This window comes from Labrus mixtus, chromosome 18 (assembly GCF_963584025.1).
Source record: "Labrus mixtus chromosome 18, fLabMix1.1, whole genome shotgun sequence".
Classification (NCBI taxonomy): domain Eukaryota; kingdom Metazoa; phylum Chordata; class Actinopteri; order Labriformes; family Labridae; genus Labrus; species Labrus mixtus.
The window spans coordinates 5,578,762-5,600,104 of NC_083629.1; the positions used below are offsets into that span (position 1 = coordinate 5,578,762).

Sequence of the window (21,343 nt, forward strand, 5' to 3'; positions counted from 1 at the left end):
TAATTAAATGGATCTGTTTTTTTTAAATCCCCCCACAGTTTTTTTTTACGTATACATAAATGAGCTATAGACCAAAAGTGTTTTTTGAACCAGACTTTAAAAATGTTTAAAAATTGTGAAAAAAAAATTGACATTTTAATATGAGACCTAATGGGGATTCATTTGCTTTTGTAACCAGCCTCAAGTGGACACACAAGGAACTGCAGTTTTTTACACTTTTGCATTGGCTTTATTTTCCACACTGGAGGATGCCGCTGGGTCAAAACCTTAAGAAAACCAGTCCATTATAAGATGCAATCAATAAGCCAACTTTGCAAATGGAAAGTGCGTGTAGCAAAGTCATGCCTCTCTTAATCTAAGCATCCAGAATGACGCTAATAAAAACCCTGATTCAGAAAAGTTAACCAGTAAACAGCGCAGTGTTTAACAACATCTCGGCTTGCATCCCCTGAAACCCAACTAAAGAGAGACGCTGATATTTAAAGACAATTTAACTGTTTTTGTTTTTAAATGACAGCCCGAGTTTTAATACTGGTTTTCTTTTAAAGAAGAGAACTTGCACAGCACTGGGTTAGAAAACTCAAATTCATTTTGAGAGTCATTTCAAGACTTTTGAACAAAGCTGCTTAAAAGCCAAATCCTAGAATCGACTGACAAAATGTTAATCATGATCCTCCTGATTTACTGATGACTCAGATACTATTATCAGGTAGTTGATATTGTTCATGTCATTATTTGTCAGTTCACCCTCTACAGTGGGTTTTGTTTATTGCTAGTTTGCCTTGTGTTTATTTCCGTTTCTGCGTTTTCTTATTTTTTTTTGTTTTCATATAAGAGCTGAGTCTCTCTCTTCCTTGTAAAAACAACTTTAAGTGATTTCAAGGGCTTTTTAATCAAGTTCCAGAGGAGAGGGAACGTTGAAGTCTCTGCAGCTACTTTCACAGTGTTGAGTGTGTGTCTGTTGATGGGCCGCTGTCGGCTGCTATTTGTGGATAAATTAGTGTTGTGGTGATTGCAGTGGGACACCTTTTGATCCTTGTTATGTGGTGATTATTGCAATCATCATTCTTCTCTAGAAAACTACTTGGAGTGGCCAGGTGTGTGTGTGTGTGTGTGTGTGTGTGTGTGTGTGTGTGTGTGTGTGTGTGTGTGTGTGTGTGTGTGTGTGTGTGTGTGTGTGTGTGTGTGTGTGTGTGTGTGTGTGTGTGTGTGTGTGTGTGTGTGTGTGTGTGTGTGTGGCGCAGAAGTGACATCAAAATACCACACAGAGTTGGGGGAAGATGAAAAACAATCATGCAGGAGGACAATATAAAACACACAACAAAGTTTTGTGTCCATCTGGACTCTGAACATAATTTTTTTTTTCATATCTCACTGACTACAGCACCAGAACTTTTCTCAATACATTTCATATTGACAAACTCAGGTTTCTGATTCTGGGCTTTTTGAAGGGATAATGTGAAGGAGAACTGCACGATTCCAGATGCTGGATTTGATAGCAGCGCTCATTTGCCATGTCGATATTTCTTCAACCAAAAATGTAGCAACACATCCTGATTAGGGATTCAAACATCACTGTTTCCATGGAGGCTGAGTAAAGGGATCTGATTTTGACATGTGTACATGCATTAAGCATTAAATAAGAACAAAACCATTTTGACATGCACAGGGTAATTGTCCCGTCTGTCTTATTTCCTGGATAGTTCACAGAAATGAAAAATGTGCTCTAACTTGAAATCAACAACCATGTGCACAGTGGCAGCAGCCAGTGGTATGCGCTGGTATAGATCATAGACTGTAAATTTTAAGCCTGAGTGACGTCAGCCATCTGTTCCTGCAGGGGGCGCAGGAGGCTCATCGGCAGCAGCCGCCATGTTGGAAATCCTGTCTCAGTCTAACTTTCAGTCAACCTAATAACAGGCTGAGAGCTGGAGCGGAGGCGGATTTTAAGCCCACCTGTCAATCATGTCAGCTAAGCGCCTAACTATGGAGAACGTGTATCGTTATAAAGTCAAAACGGAGACGTTTAAAACAAAAAATCACCCCCCCGGAGAGCGTGTGTCCATGAGGACAATAACTAATCAGACCTATTTAGTTTTTTGTACCAGGCTGTAAACATGTTAATTTATGCTGTAAAAACAGATTTTTGCCTGTGGTGTGTATGTGACTTCTGGTGTTTCTGGAGCCAGCCTCAAGTGGACACTCGAGGAACTGCAGGATTTTGCACTTCTGCATTGGCTTCATTTTTCACGACTGGAGGTTGCTGCTTGGTGTAGATCCATTAACTACGGGTTCCTCTGAATGGTAACATGTCGAACAAAGTTTTTCTACAGAGTGAAATCCAGTTGAAGCAGAACAGATGCCCCGCTGACTGTTTATTCCTCTGTTATTGTTTTTGGTCTAGTTGTAGGTAAGCAAGGCAAAATGGTTTCACATTGACTCAGCCATATTAATTATCTGTTTAACTGGCTAGTAATTCTGGTGGCAAGTAGTGAGGGCAACCACTTGGGGCCACAGGACAACTGGAGGCCCCTGGCGGCTGATAAACTTCAGTGACTCAAAGTTTGCAATGACAGTAGATAACCTCCCTTAGGGGGCCCCATTTGACAGCACTCACTCATATAATAGTAAATGCCTGAATGCTGCTCGTCTATCCCTAAATATGGGGGAGAGACACTTTAATAACATAACTTTAGATTTAAAAAATGGTTATTGTCAGATTATTTATAACGTAATGAAGATGAACGCTGTTTGGAGGGGCCCCCTGTGAGTCTATGCCTTGGGCCCCAACAGACTCCAGAATCGCCCCTGAGGGCGACGATGCTTCGTTGATTAGTTTTGCACATTCCCTTTTACAGTCTCACTGCTCTGGTTTCTGCTGCGGATCAAAATGACACTTTATAAATGCATTTATCTGTCAAAATCTGAGCACACACAAACTAATGACAACAGCTGTGAGGGGAGTTCAGGAGAAGTAATGAAGGAAGTGGAGCCTCAGACAGTTAAACCTGCCTTCTGTTCTCTTTAATCAAAGTCAGACGCACATTTCTTTCACAGCCAGCTTTCAGTTTGACTTGAGACGATGAAGATCCACTGCAGCAGTCTGAGTCTGGGTCGTAATCATAAAGACACAAACAGCTTAAAGCTTCAGACGGTTAGCGTAGACAAAACTGATGAAAGAAAAAGGCAGATTGTGTTGACATCTTGATGGCTGGATGGGAAGTTTGAAGTCATCTGATTTGATTGAAACTTTGATGAACTGGATGAAACTCTTCGTGGTTGTTGCTCTGTTTTTTTGTCTCTATATGCATCTCTCTTTCTGACTTTTCATTTATTAAAATTTCACAGCCAACACGGTCACAGCAGGCGGCTGTTCAGCATGGTTTGGTTTGCTCGAGGTTTCTGCCTCTTAAAATGAAGTTAGTCTTTCTCATGATGGATTAATGTTGGGAAATTAATCATTTAAATGTTAAATGAATTTACTGCTCGATGTAATGTAATTCTAAACCAAGATCCTGACACTAACATTGCCCTCCATTAACATGATATATAAACCTAAATCTCAACACACAAGCTCTGATATGCAGTCTGTTGTGTATTTTAAACACAAAAGTAAATGTGCAGAACATGGTGTAAATCCTGCATATCAGGACATACGCTGCCTCACACCAGCGAACCAGCTGAAAGTCACCTACATCCCCACAGCTGTCGTCTCTCTCACATCCACACAGACGTAGCGTTCGTTCCGGCTGCAAGCTACCGCACTTTGAAGCACAAGAGAGACTGAAAGAATGAAAAGTTGTCCCCGTTAGAAAAAGACATCTGCAGTGACTGAGTTTCAAAAAGAATCTGTCATGGTGTCAGTTTGAAGTAATGTCAGCCAACAATGATAATTAAAGGACTTTCACTGTCAAGCAGAAATGTCTCAGCAAAGAGCAGCAGAGGGGGCAACTTGTAAAAATAATTCACTGAGCTTCACATTATCACTTTATCTGAATAACTCTGATTTATTTAGAAATTCAAGTTGTTGTAGTAGATTTCTTTTTGTCAAAAGCGATACTCCCGTTCCATAACAGGCAGTGAAAATATCCCAACTTTTCTTAGAATAATAGAATAGAATAATTCTACTAAAACAAACCTGAAGTTGTAATCTGCAACACCTCTGGGGACAGGCCAGATGTCAGCCTGCTTCAAGTCCTCCATCATCCCTGTGCACAAAAACCAAAGACCACAGGACTTCAGATCCATCATTATGACCCCTGTAGACATTAAGTGTTTCAGACTTGATCAGTGTCTCCCAGGCATGAACCCATCTTTGTTTTATAAACCTAGGCGTCATGATTGATGGCCAACAAACATTTAAAGGTCACACATTCTCCTCCTCTTCAACCAGTTTAAATACGTCTCAGAGCTCTGTGAAGTTTCTTGTTCTAAATCCACTCTGATCCTGTATTTGATCATGTCTATAAACCCCTCTATTTCAGCCCTGCTCAGAACAGGCTGTTTCTGTGTCTGTACCTTTAAATGTAAATGGCTGTGTCTGACCACGCCCCCTCTCTGGAAGGGGATATGGCTTGGTCCTTGGTTGCATTTTGTTCTATTGTTTACAGTAAAAAGGCAGACACCCACCTACCATTTTAAACTAGTATCTCTTGGATCTCAACATAATCTAGGACTTCGAATATGATTTTTTAAATTTTTATGTCTGTTCAGCTGGGACGACGTACATCTTCGGTAAAGGAGGAGGCCTCATCACATTCAAGTGGCCGGCCAATGAGAGACCGAGCACCAGGACGGACAGGCTGACCGTCGGCTTCAGCACCTCCCTGAAAGAAGGCATCCTGGTCAGGATCGACAGCGCGCCTGGTCTGGGGGATTATCTCATGCTGCACATAGTGAGTATAAAGATGAATGCAGGAATCATGAATACAGAATGTTCTTTACACATTCCTCTGCTTTTACGGTGATGATTGTGTGTCTCATTTCAGCAACAAGGCAAAATAGGAGTGACGTTCAACATCGGCACAATGGACATCACTGTGCAGGAGGGCAGCACCCCAGTGAATGATGGGAAGTATCACGTGGTCCGGTTCACCAGGAACGGTGGCAACGCTACGCTACAGGTGGACAACTGGTCCATCAATGAACACTTCCCGACAGGTACAATGCTAATTCATCTTTCTAATCTGTAGCACATCATCTAAACATGTTAAATGATCTGTCCCAGTCTGTCTCCGTTCTCTTCTCTTGTGTTACTGGGAACACTCTGAGTGATAAGAGTTTACAGTGAATCTGTCAATGTAGGAGCAGAAGAAGAAGAAGACGGGTACGATGGAGGGGACTCCTCAGGATTATACCTCAGTGCATTTCATTTTTGTTCTTCTTTTTTTTGTGGATTTCTAAGTGACTTAAAATACACACTGAACCTTTGCCACTCACATTAACATCTGTTTCAAGGGTTTATAATTATTTTTTGTACTTTTTTTCTGTTTATTTGTACAGGGACAAGAATGAAGCACACCAACACACTACAACACTATTAGTCTAAGCTTATATGCAATGCCCGTCTCTAAGTAAAACAAGAAATACACAAGAGATGTCCAGTACAAAACAAACTCAACAATAACACAGGCAGAACAATACAGGACACAACATAACACGCAGTAAAACACTTTAAAGCAGGAAGAACATGATCATACATGACTGATGCCTGTGATATGTTCTGTAACCTGTGAGCTCTGTCGCCCTCTGCTGGTCCCTCACAGGAACTACAGTATCCAGACTGTGGAGCAGCTCAATTAATTTGGTTGTCAAAGCCACTGCTTGACCACTAAGATCACATACTTGAGAAAAAAGCAATTGACATCATTTCAATAATTAAGAATGTATTCAAATATATACATGTGTTCATACAAGTCCTTCATTTATCATCTTACAGATGCTTAATACAACACGTGAATCTAACGATATATAGAGCTGAGGAATGACTAAGATCATAGCAGTGCATGTCCTTCTTTCTAAACATTCATTCATTTGTCTTACATGTCAAGGTTCATAGGCACCGTGACCTCATAAAACACAAGTCAGACTAGCACTACCACAACTTCTATGTTTTACTCTTTTCTTATGTTTTTCATATTTTCATTACTTTTACTTTACCTTTTTTATTTAGGGACGGGACAGAGGGGAGATTCAGAAATATGAGGGACAGAGAGAGTAGGGACTAACAGGTGGGAAAGGATCCAAAGGTCGGATTTGAACCTGGGCTGCCTGCTTGGAGGTCTACAGCCTCTGTACATAGGGTGTGGTCGCACTAACCACTATGCTACCAGCACCCCCTTTATACTGTGTTGCTCAATAGTATATTAAAAAAAAACATGCTCACCCTCAGTAACTTATATTACAGAGCCTGGCTTCTAATCAGCCTCCTAATATGTGTCACCTGTGAGTGAATGTGTGAAGCCTCTAAGAAGGGCTTTGCACGAAACGTTAGCAGCAATAAAAAAATATATAGTGAAATTTGGATGTGGTGTGTTATCCTGAAATACCTTTGGTATACTATGTTGCTGCAACTCCAGCATATAACCCTTATCTTATCATCTCATCCAAATGTCTTTATGTTGCTTTTGTCACATTTCATTCAACATTTTCAAGTTTCACTTCCCAAAGTTAAACATTATAACTAACCTGCAAACCAATCACCTTAAATCATGCCACCAAGATGACTTGTTTCCTTTTTGACATTGTGTGCAGCTGCATTAGAACCCTCAGAGTGATTCTGTCAACTGGAAACATAAGAGACTCTTTTCAGTCCGACCAGCAGAATATCATTGAAGAGTCTTCCTCAGTTGTTTTGGCACATTTTTAGAAATGTTTCCAGAGTCTCAGTGCAGACGAATTGTCCCAAAGTTAAACAATATGTTATTGCAAAAGGCTGCAACCATCACCTTTGGGTGAATGATTCCAAAGTAATCTGTTTTGACGTCATGTTGAGCAGCAACAATCAGCGTCTCGTCAGACAGAGTGAAGTTGATAGTTTAAACATTAAAACTTTCAGTAAGATGCAGAAGTTACCTTTAAATGTGCATTTATTGTATCTGCTCAGCAGATTATTTTTGACTTTCTGTCAAAGCAGATTTTAAGTTTTATTCCTAAGCTTCTGGTCCAGCGCTGTGTATTCACAGAGAGGATTTTTCCCTTTAACATTAAATAGTCAAAACACATTATAGAGGAGTTTGGAGAACTCTAGATGACAATGCACTGGCTGACCTGTGTCCCATGACAGAATCTACAGTTATGACTTCACACGGGGATAATAAAGGTCATAAGATGTAATCACAGATTTCTTCAGAACATTGGTCCTTAGACTGAACCGTGTCTGTACTCGCCCTGCTGCTTTACCTCTCTAATGCCTGAGAAAAAAATGTGTTCACTCAGACGTCTGTGTGTGTCTGAACACGAGAGAGGAGAAAAAGGAAAAAGTTGCTGCAAATTGTCTGTGACGGGTCAGACCTCGAGCATTAAAGACGCAACACTTTGAATCAGCTTGTCAGGGAAAACCCGTAGATATAATATTTCCTTTTTAGGGAAAAGGCATGAGGACAATGGAAATGCATGAGCATTGAAGGGGGCGTGGCCTCAGGCCTCTACTTTGATGGCCAGCTAGTAAAAATTATATCTAAGTCAACAGTAGAATTTCAGTGAGGTTTTGAAGCTGACATGGTGTTAAAATATGACTTCAGTCTTTACTCCTTACACAAAATGAATGTGAAACATACAGATAATATGTAGCGGTAAAACAAACAATACACTTTCACCCTTAATATACACTTTTATTGTTGTTTCTTGGATTAAAAACAATATAATAAACTTTACTTAATCATAAAGCTCCTGTGAGGAACTTCTGTCCCTGTTTTAGCGCCCCCTGTGGACAGAGTAGTTAATTTTAGCCTTTTTAAAAGTCACATACATTCCTTTTCAAAAAAGTTTAAATAAGTCTCCGAGCTCCCCAAAACATGTGTGTGAAGTTTCTTGATCTAAATCCATTCTGATCCTGTATTTGATCATGTCTATAAACCCCTCTATTTCAGCCCTGCTCAGAACAGGCTGTTTCTGTGTCTGTACCTTTAAATATGTAAATGAGCTGTGTATGACCACGCCCCCCCTCTCTGGAAGGGCTTGGGTGTCTCGGGCTTTCTCACTCCATGTCCTATTGTTTACGGTGAGAAGGCAGACTCAGAGGGCAGAACAAACACCTAGCTGTGGGAGTGTCACCCACCTGGGGGAGGGGTTACTGCCCTTTGTGATGTCATGAAGGGAAACTCTCCAAACGGCCTGTTTGAGCACACATTTTCTGAAAAGTGGCTAACCCTAACCCAAAAGAGGCAGAAGACAGAGAGGATGAACTTTTCTCATCATGGGGGGGGGGGGGGGGGGGGGTTGTAGACAGACTAGGTACACATATGAGTGTTAGAAAAACATGGGGAAGTGTATTTTACATAATATGTGACCTTTAAATGTTGTACTGTGCATGTGTGTTTATTTCTGTTAAACTCACCTGCTTTTATCTAAATTCATATTAACCCTTCACTATGAATCCAAATTAAAACAGCACGCTGTTTATCACCTGGTCTGACATCAACCCCCCGGCAGGGATATTTAAAATAATCATATAGAAATAATGCATTTTGTTGCTCATGGTTGTCTTTACTTTTTACCTTCACATAAAGTCATCAGTATAGATTCAAGGTCATAAAAACTGAAATCTTCAGTTAAAGTCTTTTAAACTTTGTTGTAAATGTAAGAGAGGTAATGAAAGCTGGCAGGTGACTTGGTGCTGACGATCAATAAATGTTTTTATAAATGTCTTCTTAAACTTTAAAGGGAACAGCGACATTGAACGCTATCAAATGGCCAATAAGAAAATTCCTTTCAAATACGCCAGACCAGTAGAGGAGTGGCTACAAGAGAAAGGTAATTTTAAGCCAACATTTTTTTATGCTTCTTTGTGTTCTCTCTGTGTACTCAGATGATGTTAAAAACATTTCCTGCACTTCTTTAACTCAGAAAATAAAACATAATAATTTTCTGTGATGCTCACTGGAACATATGTCATTAATGCAAGTCTCAAAACATTAATACAAGCTTTTCTCAAAGTGCAAATACAGCATGAACATGAATGCAACACCATGCATGCAACTTCATACGGAGCTTCCTTCTGGCTAAAAATGTTGAATAAACTGCAAAAATAAACTACTGTGAATAAATGAACCATAAAGAGTAAATAAATCAATATAATGAAAATATTGCTTTGCATATTCACATAGGGATCCTATTTTAATCATGCAAGTGCAACGACCAGAACAAAGTGTGAGGCACACAGACTGTGTCTGTGAATGAAGCCAACATGGAAGTGCAAAAAACCTGCAGTTCCACATGTGCCCACTTGAGGCCAGCGGCTGAAGCCAAGGAATCCCCATTAACTCACATTAAAATACCCAAAGCAGAAGTAAACATGGGTACAGCCTGGTACAAAAAATAATTTGGCATCAATAGCTCATTGATTTTATTGGTTAAACTGTAGGAGGAAGGGCTTTTTCTTACTTGGAAGAGTTATTCTTAAAGTTGAGTAATTTTGGGGCGTGGCTGAGTTGACTGACAGGTTGGCTTGTTATAACTGTTTGCCAGGAGGCTTAAAGTCGCCTCAGCTCAGCTCCTTTTTGCCTGTGACTTGTGCTGGTCGTTGCAGCACCAACAAATGACGTCTTTTGTCCTGCTTAGTGGCTCTTGAATTGTATAATGTCGTTTTTTTAATGTGTGTGGAAAATGTTCTAAAACTGGCTGTCTCCTCCAGGACGACAGCTTACAATTTTCAACACCCAGGCAACAGTCGTAATTGGAGGTAGTGATCGCGGCCGGCCCTTTCAGGGTCAGCTGTCGGGCCTTTACTACAACGGCCTCAAGGTGTTGAACATGGCTGCCGAGGGAAACCCCAACATCAAGATTAACGGCAGTGTGAGGTTGGTAGGTGACGTGCCCACTGGAGGAGGCTCAGCCAGGTCTACAGCCATGTCTCCAGAGATGTCCACTACCTTTATAGAGACGACTACCATGATGTCCACCACAACCACACGGAAACACAGGTCATCCTCAACTGTACAGGTAAGGATACATTCACCATCACCACCATTTCTTTAGAAACTGGAAATGATAAATTAAGCCAATATAACATTGTACAAAAGTGAAGCCAAAATACACTTGTAAGACGTGCTGACAAATTTCTATTTTGGAGCCATAGTCTGCATTAGGGATTAGTTGGAAGAATCCTTGGTATTGACATCTCACCCCTTCCTCAAACCAAAACACACATTCGACTTCCCGATAACTTAGGTCAAAGATCCTTGAGGTGGGTGTAATCCACAGCAGAACTGATTCTTGTGTCAGTTTGAAGCAAACACTCACATTTATGGAAAATTTGTGATAGTGTTTGTCACATTATCAGATGTTACTCTGATAATCCGGTACACAGAGCGCCACAGGAGCTGAATTTGTCAACAGAGCTGTCAATCATAGCATAGTACACCTTTTTAGAGGCATCACACAAGTAATTTAAAAATACCTTCTCAGATAATAAACACTTGAACACCTATACACTCAGTGATCATGGCCGAGAGCAGGTATGAGAAACAATTATTTGCCATCTATTTTTTTTAAATGTTATAGTTTGACCCCAGCTCCAAATGTTTTGGCTTCACTTTGAGGGAGGTGTTGTGTTGTCCGTCTTTTTATACATTTTATGGTCACCATGTGCTGTTAAAACTTCATCAATGCACCTTGGGGGTAGGCGGCACTTGTTTTAGAAATCTCTGGATTTCTACTAAAGAGAAGGAACAGCGGTGTCTAGTTTCTTGTTTTGATGGTGGTGCTGAGAACTCCTGTTTGACACATTGAACCAAATTCTCCTTCTAGTGTTCACCTGGGTTGAGATTGGTTAATCGTCACAAACCTGTCAGCTGCATGTAGAACTGATGGTTTGAGTAAAATGTTCCCAGCAAACAATGTTTTCATCTAAAAGAACTCTATGGCTCCCCAATGGCGATTCTAGGGCCAGTTGGGACCTGAGGCAATAGTTTGCTGGTGGCCCCTCCGACCAGCGTTCATCTCGTTTATACTTACTCATAACATTCCTCTTAATTTTCTTTCTTTTTCACAGCAATAATGAAAGAGATGCTTGGTAGTGAAATCGATTTACACGTGATACAGACAATGGGATTTTAGAGTATCTGCTTTAAGTTTCTTGTAGCATTGACCTGTTCTGTCTCTTTTTTCCTTATCTTTGCACATCGTATTTGTTTGTGTTTTGGTTTCTCTGCTGCGGCTGGGAACTCTGATGACCAACAACCTGCCCACAAAGCATTCGGTGGATGAAATCGTGTCGTCTGCAGAGTGTTCGAGTGATGATGAAGACCTGGAGGAGTGTGAAACGAGCCATGCAGGTGGGCTAGGTTAGTTTAGCATTTGCTTGCTTTCTCTCACTCATCGCTCATCTGCACCCGAGGATCCAAGGCATCCTCAGAGCATCACAGCCCCATGGTTAGAACAAGTGTAACTTCATTCAGACAGTTATCATGGTAGGCTGCACTACACATAACCCAGTCCTTGAAAACATTGACTGTTAAACCTGAAAATGCAAATTGAAGTAGTGGAAATGGTACATCAGATACACGGACAGCTAATTCAGTATGATGCTAACACAGAGCACCATCAATAACACAAGCTACACTTGCACATGGGGTCTTTTTAAAGTGGTTAACATGGTCACCAGTACACATACAAACTTTGCCTGCTGAGGGGAATAATAAGGGTTAATACATGCTATCATTATGTGCAAAATTTGTATGATGGTGAACCAAGTTTTCTGCACTGATGCTGCAAAATGTATGACATCGTGTTTGGGTTCACTGCTCCTGCCATTCACTGCTTTACTGATTTTCATTTTGAAACAAAACATTTGGACTTTTTTTTTTAATTATAATTTTGTTTCTGCTAAAACTCAACGAGTTGGCTAGACCACTTCGATGTGTTTCTTTATGGTTTTTCATTTGTGATTTTTCATCATTAGAGGCTTGCATTGGAAACGTGATAGAGAACAGATATCATTGAATTTCTGTGTACAGGTTTTTCATTTTTTGGGTCATACCTTTTGCTTTTAGGTGTATTTGTTATTCTGTCTTTTTTGTATCTAAATATGAAAAAAAATCTAAAAAAATGTTTAAGAATTGTGATAACCTAAAGAATCGGTTTGAAAAAAAGTGGGAATTTCCATTTATAACCAACGCAGAACACATTTTCAGAAGGAAATAGCAGCCAAGTTGTCACATCCTGAAAAGACATATATGGATTTTAATTAAAACACGTTTAAGTATTTAAGAATACACTTTCACAAAATGCAGCATAATCTGAAAAAAGGCTCATTTCATTTAATTAACGATATCCTTCCATTCATGTTGGACATAATTCAAGTTGTCCAGTTTCTGTAAAAACAAAACTGGTTACCACAGAAATGTCACAGTCTCAACTTTAAACAGAATATAGGACATTTTTATTACAATGTATCCAGAAAAGGATCAAAATTGACAAAATTTCTCAAAATACTTGATCTGAAAACAATAATAATTCCTCCTCTTAAAGGCAGGGTTGGTCATTTTCTCCAGATCCACTTTTTAAGATTTTGCTTGAAATTGTCTTTAGGTCCTGACAGAAATTAATAACTCATGTGCTCTGAAAAAAGACCGAAAAAAATCCATCACAGCCTCCCTGTCTCCCTGCTCGTTCTCTACCTCTTGTGTGCTCTAGCACACACTCAAAGCGCGTCACCGATGACAGAGTTTATACTGTGAGTTTACTTACGGCTGAATGAGACACGAGACGACGTAGTTTCTACACAATGCAAGCGCTGAGCTGAGGTTCGCTTCTGGAGCAAACAGCGCTTGTGCATTTAAGTGAGGGGGCGTGGCTTTTGAGGGAGCACATATGGGAGGTGGGTGGGTGTAGATGAAGCACTGAGGGAGTGCTACCTTCAAAATCATGCTAGTTTTCAAAAAATACCAACCCTGCCTTTAACTGCACTATTGGCCACAGTATGGAAATTTCCATCTTAAATATTGTGGATCTATTCTGCAAAATACAAAATAGGTGAAATGATCATAAGCTCTAAACAACACCTTACATGATGGTTGGTGATTACATTATGGAAACAATGCCTTAACAAAGTACATGTGGGAGAATAGAAAGCCATCCTTAGATGTGAGCAAAGCTGTAAAACCAACCAGTTTAGAACAGGCACCAACACGACTGAATTGGTGAGGCATAGCAACCAACAACTCATTACAAGGTTTTGGAAAAAGATTCTGGTTTGGAATTAATTCACATATTTCTGTTCCAACTGGAAAAAAGGTTAGACAATATTTGAGTTGATTGCACCAAAGAAAAGTTATCATTCAGCAGCGAGAATGTGAAGGGTTTTATAGCTGTTCTGCTGACCAACAGTATTCTCTCTGTCTTTAAGGACATTCCCATTTTTTTTCAAAGACTATGTGGAAAGGTTGTGGTGTAAATGGGTTCAGAGCTGTGCTGTTTAGCCTGATATTCATGGGGATTTGTGAAGAAAGACAAAGACAGGGCCCCAGTCATCCAATCATGTGTTTACACAGAAATTCACACCATTCTAACCCTAACATTAATTTGACGTTGACAGTGGCATGCTTTGATTTGAGATTTCCTTCTGTTGTTTCATTTGAAGAGTCAATGCTTGGTTTTGTCTTTTTTTTTTTTTTATTTTGTTTCTGAGACATCAATTTCGTCTAATTCACCAATTATTCCAAAGAAACGCATTTTTGTATTTTGGCCTAATCATGTGTGGCATGACGTTTTGGTGGGTGATAATTGTTTCCACTTTTATCTTGAGGTACCATGCAGCTTTTAGTGAAAACATCTATATTTTTACAAAGAAAATACAAAAGGCAAAATAAATATTTTCTTGCCCTGAACAGGGAAAGTTTGGTAGTTGTGTCCAAAACATGCTACCCCTCTAAATTATTAGTCCCTCTCCTTCCTAAACCCTCCTACCATCCAGCCCTGTGATGCAAACCTATATTTAAACTGCACCCGGTACTTATTTAGGTGCAAATGAGATATTTCTTTTGCCTCAATTCCTATTTTCCACTTTATTTTTTCTCTTAAGCCATCATTGGTACCAAAATCTTCCAATCATTCTCTTCAGGGTGCCCTTCGATCATTCTTGGCATGCTTTTGAATTGATCCTTGACTCCAAGCTTCCCATCCTTAGACTAACCTGGTTGCTTGGTCAGCATTTGTGTTTGAGTTGTAAAACCATTCTTGCGGTTGCAGCGTCATCCAGTGTCGTCTAACTTACCCCCACACTGTCTTATTGTGTCAGGGTGGCTGTTGTATGGAGAAGTTATCGAGTGATTCTTTTCTCTGTTGTAAATCTGTCGTGTTCTTTTCCCCCTTTCAACTGAATTCATAAGATGGCAACATACATAGGGTTCCTAAATACGCTGAACTGTTAAGTGTTCGAGCACATTTTTCTGGAGACTATGGATATTCTGACCCATACAATATGATATCGGTCCCAAATAATTAAATTCATTCCATCTGGTTAACTAGTTACACTTTCTAGGCTCTCGTGACACAACGAAAGGAAGATTTTCAACCTCAGTGAATTACCAAAGAAATGTTAAAACATATTCGTAGAATGCGGCAGCTTAGTCTCTTAGTTACAAAATTGAAACCAGTGTGGTAGTGCCTTACCTGCATTCTTTCTCATGGCCAGCAGGGGCAACTTCCACTGGTTGCAAGTAGAAGTCTGATTGTACTAGAGTCTATAGGAAAATTAGCCTCCCTCTTACCAAATTATAATCTAACCTAACATTTCCCAATTAATTAAACTGCCATACAAGTTTCCTTATAGACCAGATTTTGGATCTTATTTGTCCTTACGAACAATTGTAGGGTAGGAACTTTTGTATTGGTATATTTAAACTGAAAAATGTTAAATAGGTTGAAATAATTTTTCTGACCTCGACAACCACTGGTCTCCTTTCGTTGGTAGTGTAGATTGGTCAGGCATGTGCCATCTTATGGAATTTCTCTCCGATTATATTTTTCCTACATGGAAAAACCATGTGGGTTGCATTAGGCAAAGTATAGAATCATAAGTCAAAGTCGTAGTGGGTTTAAAGCTGGTATCTGTAACATTTTCAGGGAATAAAGGTTTATATTCTTTTAAATTGGCAGTTATAATACAAATTGTTTTTATGTTTTGTTTTTCTCAATCCAATCCTGAGGATATTTCACACTTTCACACTGGTTAGATTTTGCTTGAATGATACATTTGAGCCAGTGATTCTCAAAATAATACTCACACCTCCCTGGTTTTGGCCAATCAGATTTAAAGGGGGGCCCAGGCCATCTTTTCATTCACACGCCTGAACCCTTTAATGTCACACACAGTTTCAGAAGCACTGATGTCTACCTTTAAAGGCTTTATATGCGATTTTTCACATAAAAGAAATCAAGTATATCCTCTGAAAATAACTCTGTGAGTCATGACCGTCTACAATGGGTGTAACACCTGTTTCTTCATATTTATACAGCCATAGCAATGTTAGCAAACTCTCTCTCTCGTCACCAAAATCTTAGACTGTACAAACAATTAAGCCAATTTTCTGGTCTGAAAACTTTACTGCAAGCAGGGTGCAGCTCCACAGCCTTTAATGCTGCTAGGCTACAAAAGTTGCACTGAATGCTTTGTGTTTGACTTTAGTTGAAGAACTTCTGCAACGAAAACACAAAATTAATGCAAAGGAATCCTGTCCATTGCATAAGCAGCCGTTCTAGGAAAAACCTAGAAATAGTACCCTCAAAAAGTGAGTCAAGATGCACGAGATAAACCATGCAAGAAAAGGGTTTGGTTCCTCGTCCGCCATTTAAGAAGGCCACACTTTGGATGGGCTACCAAGTGATTGAAAAGTCGCTTCCATGTCAACCTTTAAAATGTCATTTTACAAAAGACACTCAGCTGCAACATAAGCATACCAGTTATTATCAACTGTATTGAATTGAGGATGCATGTTGCTAATATAGCTAGCATTTTTGTTATCCCATGACGTCATTTGCTTCCCTCTAGTGCCACCCAAATATGGTCACTTCTTTCTCCAGAAAACACCTGAGACATTATGTACAACACATTTATATTTTCAGTTTGATTTTCACTTTACTCAATGTTATGGATATCAGCTTCAAGCTCATCTTTTGACTCTTGAATCCCCCCAAAAAATCTGCATTTCACATAAAGAACATGACAAATACTTTTGATTCATTCTTGTTTTGTGTCTTTGTTTGTTTCCTCCTCCTCACTTCTATTAGTTCAAAGTGAGCTGTGTCCCAATTGCATACTATACACAAATTTTGACCAGGTTGTTTTAGTTAATTTTAGTTATTACCATCTATTTTTATCTGTTGGGGGGTTGGGGTTGGAGGATAAAAACAAAATGGGTGAAGTCACACTGGAAAAGTGACAAAATGTGTTTACTCAGACACGTCGAAGAAGAAGAGAATTGGCTGTAGATCTTTAACTTAGCTTCAGTCGGCACATGTTGTATCATGAGTATCACATGTTGTTTCTTGCTTGGGACAAACTGCAGTATTAACAAATCAAGTATTGGGATTGGGACACGGTGGCCATCTTTGTTTTCTTTTTTCTAACATTGGTCAGTCTTACCCGCCCCACCCCAGTTTGCTGTGTTGGTTCTTTTCTACTTTCCCTAAATGCAACTTACTTTGAGCATGCATCAACATCCTGCAGTATGACTAAAACGAAACCAAAAAATAAGTATTAAAATAACCCATTGTCAGCCAGTACCGTCTCTCTCCGATGTACACCCAGACTGCACCGCCGGTTCATGTTTTAAGACTAACATTACTGATAGATTTGCCATCAGAAACACCTGAGAGAGGAGCTCGTCCTGCAGCCGAGTGCCCCTCTCAACAGTGTCTGTTTTCTATTGTGTGCATCTGGTTGTAGTGTGTGCAAAATTTTTAAATGGCTTTGTTCTTTCATCGTAACATTTTTTCATTTGGGTAGTTTTGACTGGTCATATTTTTTTGCATTTATCCAATTGATCACTGGCATTTTGGTTCTGATTATGGTTTTTGGCTTATTAAGTATGTTTGGTTTGTTTTTTTGTCAATCAGATAATATTTAGAACGCAGTGGGATATATTTTTTTATATAATTTGACTCTTTTGGATTTGGAACTACTTTAGTGACTAACTTGTGTGTTTTTTTTATATCCTACGATAAGCTTTCCTGATAAAATATTGCATTAAAAATAAGAGAGAAAATCAAAACCTCAACAGTTGCACAGTCCACTCAACTCCATGCTCTTTGTAGATGTATGCCAAAGCCCACAAAATTAGTAGTTGAAGCAGTTCCAGATCCACTTCTCTCATATATCTTCCATTTTTCAGATTTTTTTAAATCAAAATAAATCTTTGCAGAATAACATTTTGACTTTAAGACAAAAAACAAATGAATTGCATGGCTAAGAAGTTGCAGTTTAGGGTTTGTCAGACTTGTCAGTGTTAGAGTTCTTCTGTTCTTTTCTGTAGATGGGCATGTATATTGCTCATTGTTTGTATATCCCCATCCCTTCCTTACAGCCAAAAGCTCTAATGCCGCCCGACCGCTTCGTACTGCCTTTACATGGACATGGCAACTGACTTACACTATCACCCTCATCACCCTCATTTCCTATGTAGTATGTTCATAGGTCCCACCCCTTCTTCACCTTCTCCCTTGTCTTTAGAGCTATTGAAATATAAAGTCATCATCCATTCTACACTAAAGAACAAATGACAATTTAAGCAAAAACTGTAACATGAATAGATTTTAGATACTATTGAAGTCTATTGCAATGGAAAAAATGTAGATACACATTTTTGTAAAAACAAACTATTTACCAGGAAAAAACCAAAACATAAAAAAACAGAATTATGGTGTTTTATTTTTTATGTTATGTGGTGTGGATGTATGTGTTGTTGCCTCCCTGTACCGTCGTGTTTTAAGATAGAACACTACAATGAATAAAAATGATCTTCAACGGTACCTAGCGGCTATCCAACATTCTTACACAACTTTTCCTTTGTAAATTCTTTTCTTCATGCCTAAATCATGCGGGCAATTTGTTGATGTAAGTTGACAACGGCATGTGTCTCTTTCTCTTGTTGAATGGTTTATTTAGAAAGATGCAGTTTGTAAACTCTGAGTGGGGGAACATTGCTTTTATACAACAGTTACACATGAGGCAAATGGTAGAAAAAAGGAATTATCCACAACAGAGAAGTATTTTTTTGCTCCACCAAGTCAACTACTGTAGTGCCACAACTTCACTGAAACTGTGCTGTTGCCAAGCAACCCCAATATTATCCTGGTCCCTTGGTTCCTAATGACCAGTACCAGGTTGCACCAGCTACTGTATGTGCACATCCAAATGTCACCTATGGTTCTATTTTACGGTGGAGTTTACACTCACACTTAGGTGTGTTATACCAACTGAGGGGGGGAGGGAAACCGTCATATCTGCGACAGTGTTTTTGTGTTAGTTTGGACGTTATGCTTTTCAAGTTAAGATGAACACGGCAACTGGTGCAACCCAACAATGACACAACTTGAAGTTAGTTCAACGTAGGGTTTAGTGTCAAACAAACACCCACACTTAAAGGAGCAATATGTAACTCTAACAGGTATAGTGTTTAAAATGGGTACTGAAAAAACATTAGAGCCAGCTGTCTTTCCCCCGCCCCCTCCTCTCTAGAGTTGATACTGACAGAGGTTGCCTTGTTGCGGAAAGGGAAGTTTCAGTGTGTAGCCAGATCTGCATCAGTCGGTAAACCTTTGCGCGTTCTAACTTCTCTACAATTTTTGAATAGCATCTCCAATATTTATCCTAGTTCTACCACATTTCTGCTCATGGAGCTTATTAGAAAAAATGACATGGCTTTTTAGGTTGGGTGGAACCAGTGCTATCTGAACCAGTTCAGCCAGTATGAAGATTCCCAACAGATGTGGTTGTGTGTCTTGAGATTAACTGTAATATAAGGATGAGTTTGTAGAATAGGAAACTGCAGCACGTTTATAGAAAGTAAAGAAATTAGTTCCATGCCAGTAACCTCGGAGGAGTTACCAGAATGTTTTCAAAAACCATGTAGTGGCTGAACCAGTTCTCTTAAGCAACCACTACTACTCTTATCAACCCAGACTATAGCCCTTTATTTTAGAGTTCACAAACTGCATCTCATATCAAGCTGAAATGACCTGAATGAGTTTTAATAAAATTCTACTGAAATGTCTGATAAACTTGCCTTTGTTTGATCTGTGGTTGTGCGCCTGCAAACGTGTGTGTTTATGCTGACTGTAATCTTAATGTGATTTTAATCTGAGAATGTGCTTTAAGAGTTGAGTATGCAGCTGCTTGATTTCATTTTTATGTCAATGGCTCTTTGAATGTTCACTCCAATGATACTTGCTTGACAAAACTTTTCTACAGGTGAATCAAACTTTAACGATAGTCTTGAAAATAAAGCATTTATTTATAACCAAGGAGGCTGGCTTAAATTGCTCTTGGTACTGTGAGATGCATTTTTACTAACTTCATTGTCAGCAATGATTTTTTTTAGCAAGCCCCATGGGTAAATGTTAAATAATCATCAGAGGTTTTGTCATGCTTATTATGGTGTAGAAATGAACACTACTCTTTACAATTGGTAAGTCAAAAGTAAGAAAGAAAGATGATTAGTCATTATTTGGAGTTTGGATAGAGTCTCTGTTTTATCTTTCAGAGCTACCTCAATCAGAATGTAGTTTATATCAAAGTATGCTAGTTTAAGTGTTTGAGGATGGAGCATTATTCTCCAACTAAAAAGTGAAGCTTTTACTAAATATTGGATGTAGGCCAATATATCACAAAGAGTGAACATTCAGGGGATTTTTCTGCCATTGATGTTGTATGCACGTATAATTAAAGTTATAGTTTATCAGTTTTCTCTTGGCTACAGAATCTTTGGAAAGAATCGCTGGCAATTTAAGAACAAAACAAGGAACATACAATACAGACCTTTTTTTAATCTTGCCAAGAAACAGCATGTTGAAGTCCAGAAAGAGAGGCCAATAAAGAAGAAGAGTGAAACAAGGAATTGATAATATACCATTTCAGTTTCTTCTGAAAGAAATTAATTCTACACTCCTTTTATTTTTTTCTATCTTGACCTTCCTATGAATGCACGAACAGCCATTGGGCTTCATTCATGAAATTTGAACAAACTTTTCATACAGTGAGTTTAAACTAGCCAACTAATTTGTGCAAATTAGATCAATCACGATGTGTAATTTTTTTCCTTAAGTTCACCACTTATGGTTTGAACATTTCCTCTGTATAAGTATTTGCGTGCTTTATAATTGTATTGACAAATTATCCCAAATATGAAGCGGTCTTCTAAGTTACAAGAAATCACTTCTCATTGAAAAATGGTTTTACTCATTTGTCTATAAGAGCTTAGAAATTCAACATTTTTTCATTTAGCTCGTTGCCTTGAGCCTCTTACTGAAACTTAACTCTACAATAAAAATCTCTGACTTCCCAAAGAGCTCTGTACCAAAGAAATGTTTGTTGACCAGCTACAGCACTATATATTTTTATTTTTAAATTTGAAAAGCCAATTTTTTTCTTTAAATAGTCGATGCCTGTTTGTTTGTTTTTCATTTCCAATAAATGAAGTTTAGTAACTTTTAAAAGTCTCCCTGCTTTACTCTAACATGACTCTGTGTCTGTTTCAAACCTCAGGAGCTGAGTTAGTCATCCCAATACTTGAGGATCCATTAGCGCACCCCTCTGTAGCTCCTCGTGCACCCTTCATTCCCACTCCCTCAACCCACCACCCACTCCTCACCATTATTGAGACCACCAAAGAGTCCCTGTCCAAGGCCACTGAGGCGGGGGTACCTTGCTTGTCGGACCGAGGCAGCGATGATTGTGATGATGATGGCTTGGTGATATCGGGGTATGGCTCTGGCGAAGCGTTCAAGTCTAACCTGCCCCCCCTACCGATGATGAAGATTTTTACACGACCTTCTCCTTGGTAACAGATAAGACCTTGTCCACGTCAGGCTTTGAAGGTGGCTACAAAGCTCACGCACCCAAGACTTTTAGACCAAACAAACCTTCAGTCTCCAGACGCGGTAGGACTACCACTACCGCCGTACC

General features: G+C 39.3%; 1 protein-coding gene across 4 annotated transcripts in view; it reads left to right on the forward strand.

Moving 5' to 3' along the window:
- Positions 1-21,343, forward strand: part of LOC132992780 (neurexin-3a) — a 78,131-nt gene that overhangs the window by 54,758 nt on the left and 2,030 nt on the right. For 2 of the 4 annotated variants that reach the window (XM_061062286.1, XM_061062284.1), the window contains 5 exons: positions 4,714-4,895; positions 4,989-5,160; positions 8,884-8,973; positions 9,854-10,161; positions 11,414-11,504. In XM_061062286.1, the coding sequence (XP_060918269.1) occupies positions 4,714-4,895; positions 4,989-5,160; positions 8,884-8,973; positions 9,854-10,161; positions 11,414-11,504 (843 nt within the window). Of the gene's footprint in view, positions 1-4,713; positions 4,896-4,988; positions 5,161-8,883; positions 8,974-9,853; positions 10,162-11,413; positions 11,505-17,744; positions 18,275-20,923; positions 21,320-21,343 lie in introns of those variants that run through there. The other 2 variants (XR_009676378.1, XM_061062283.1) reach the window with 2 other exon arrangements.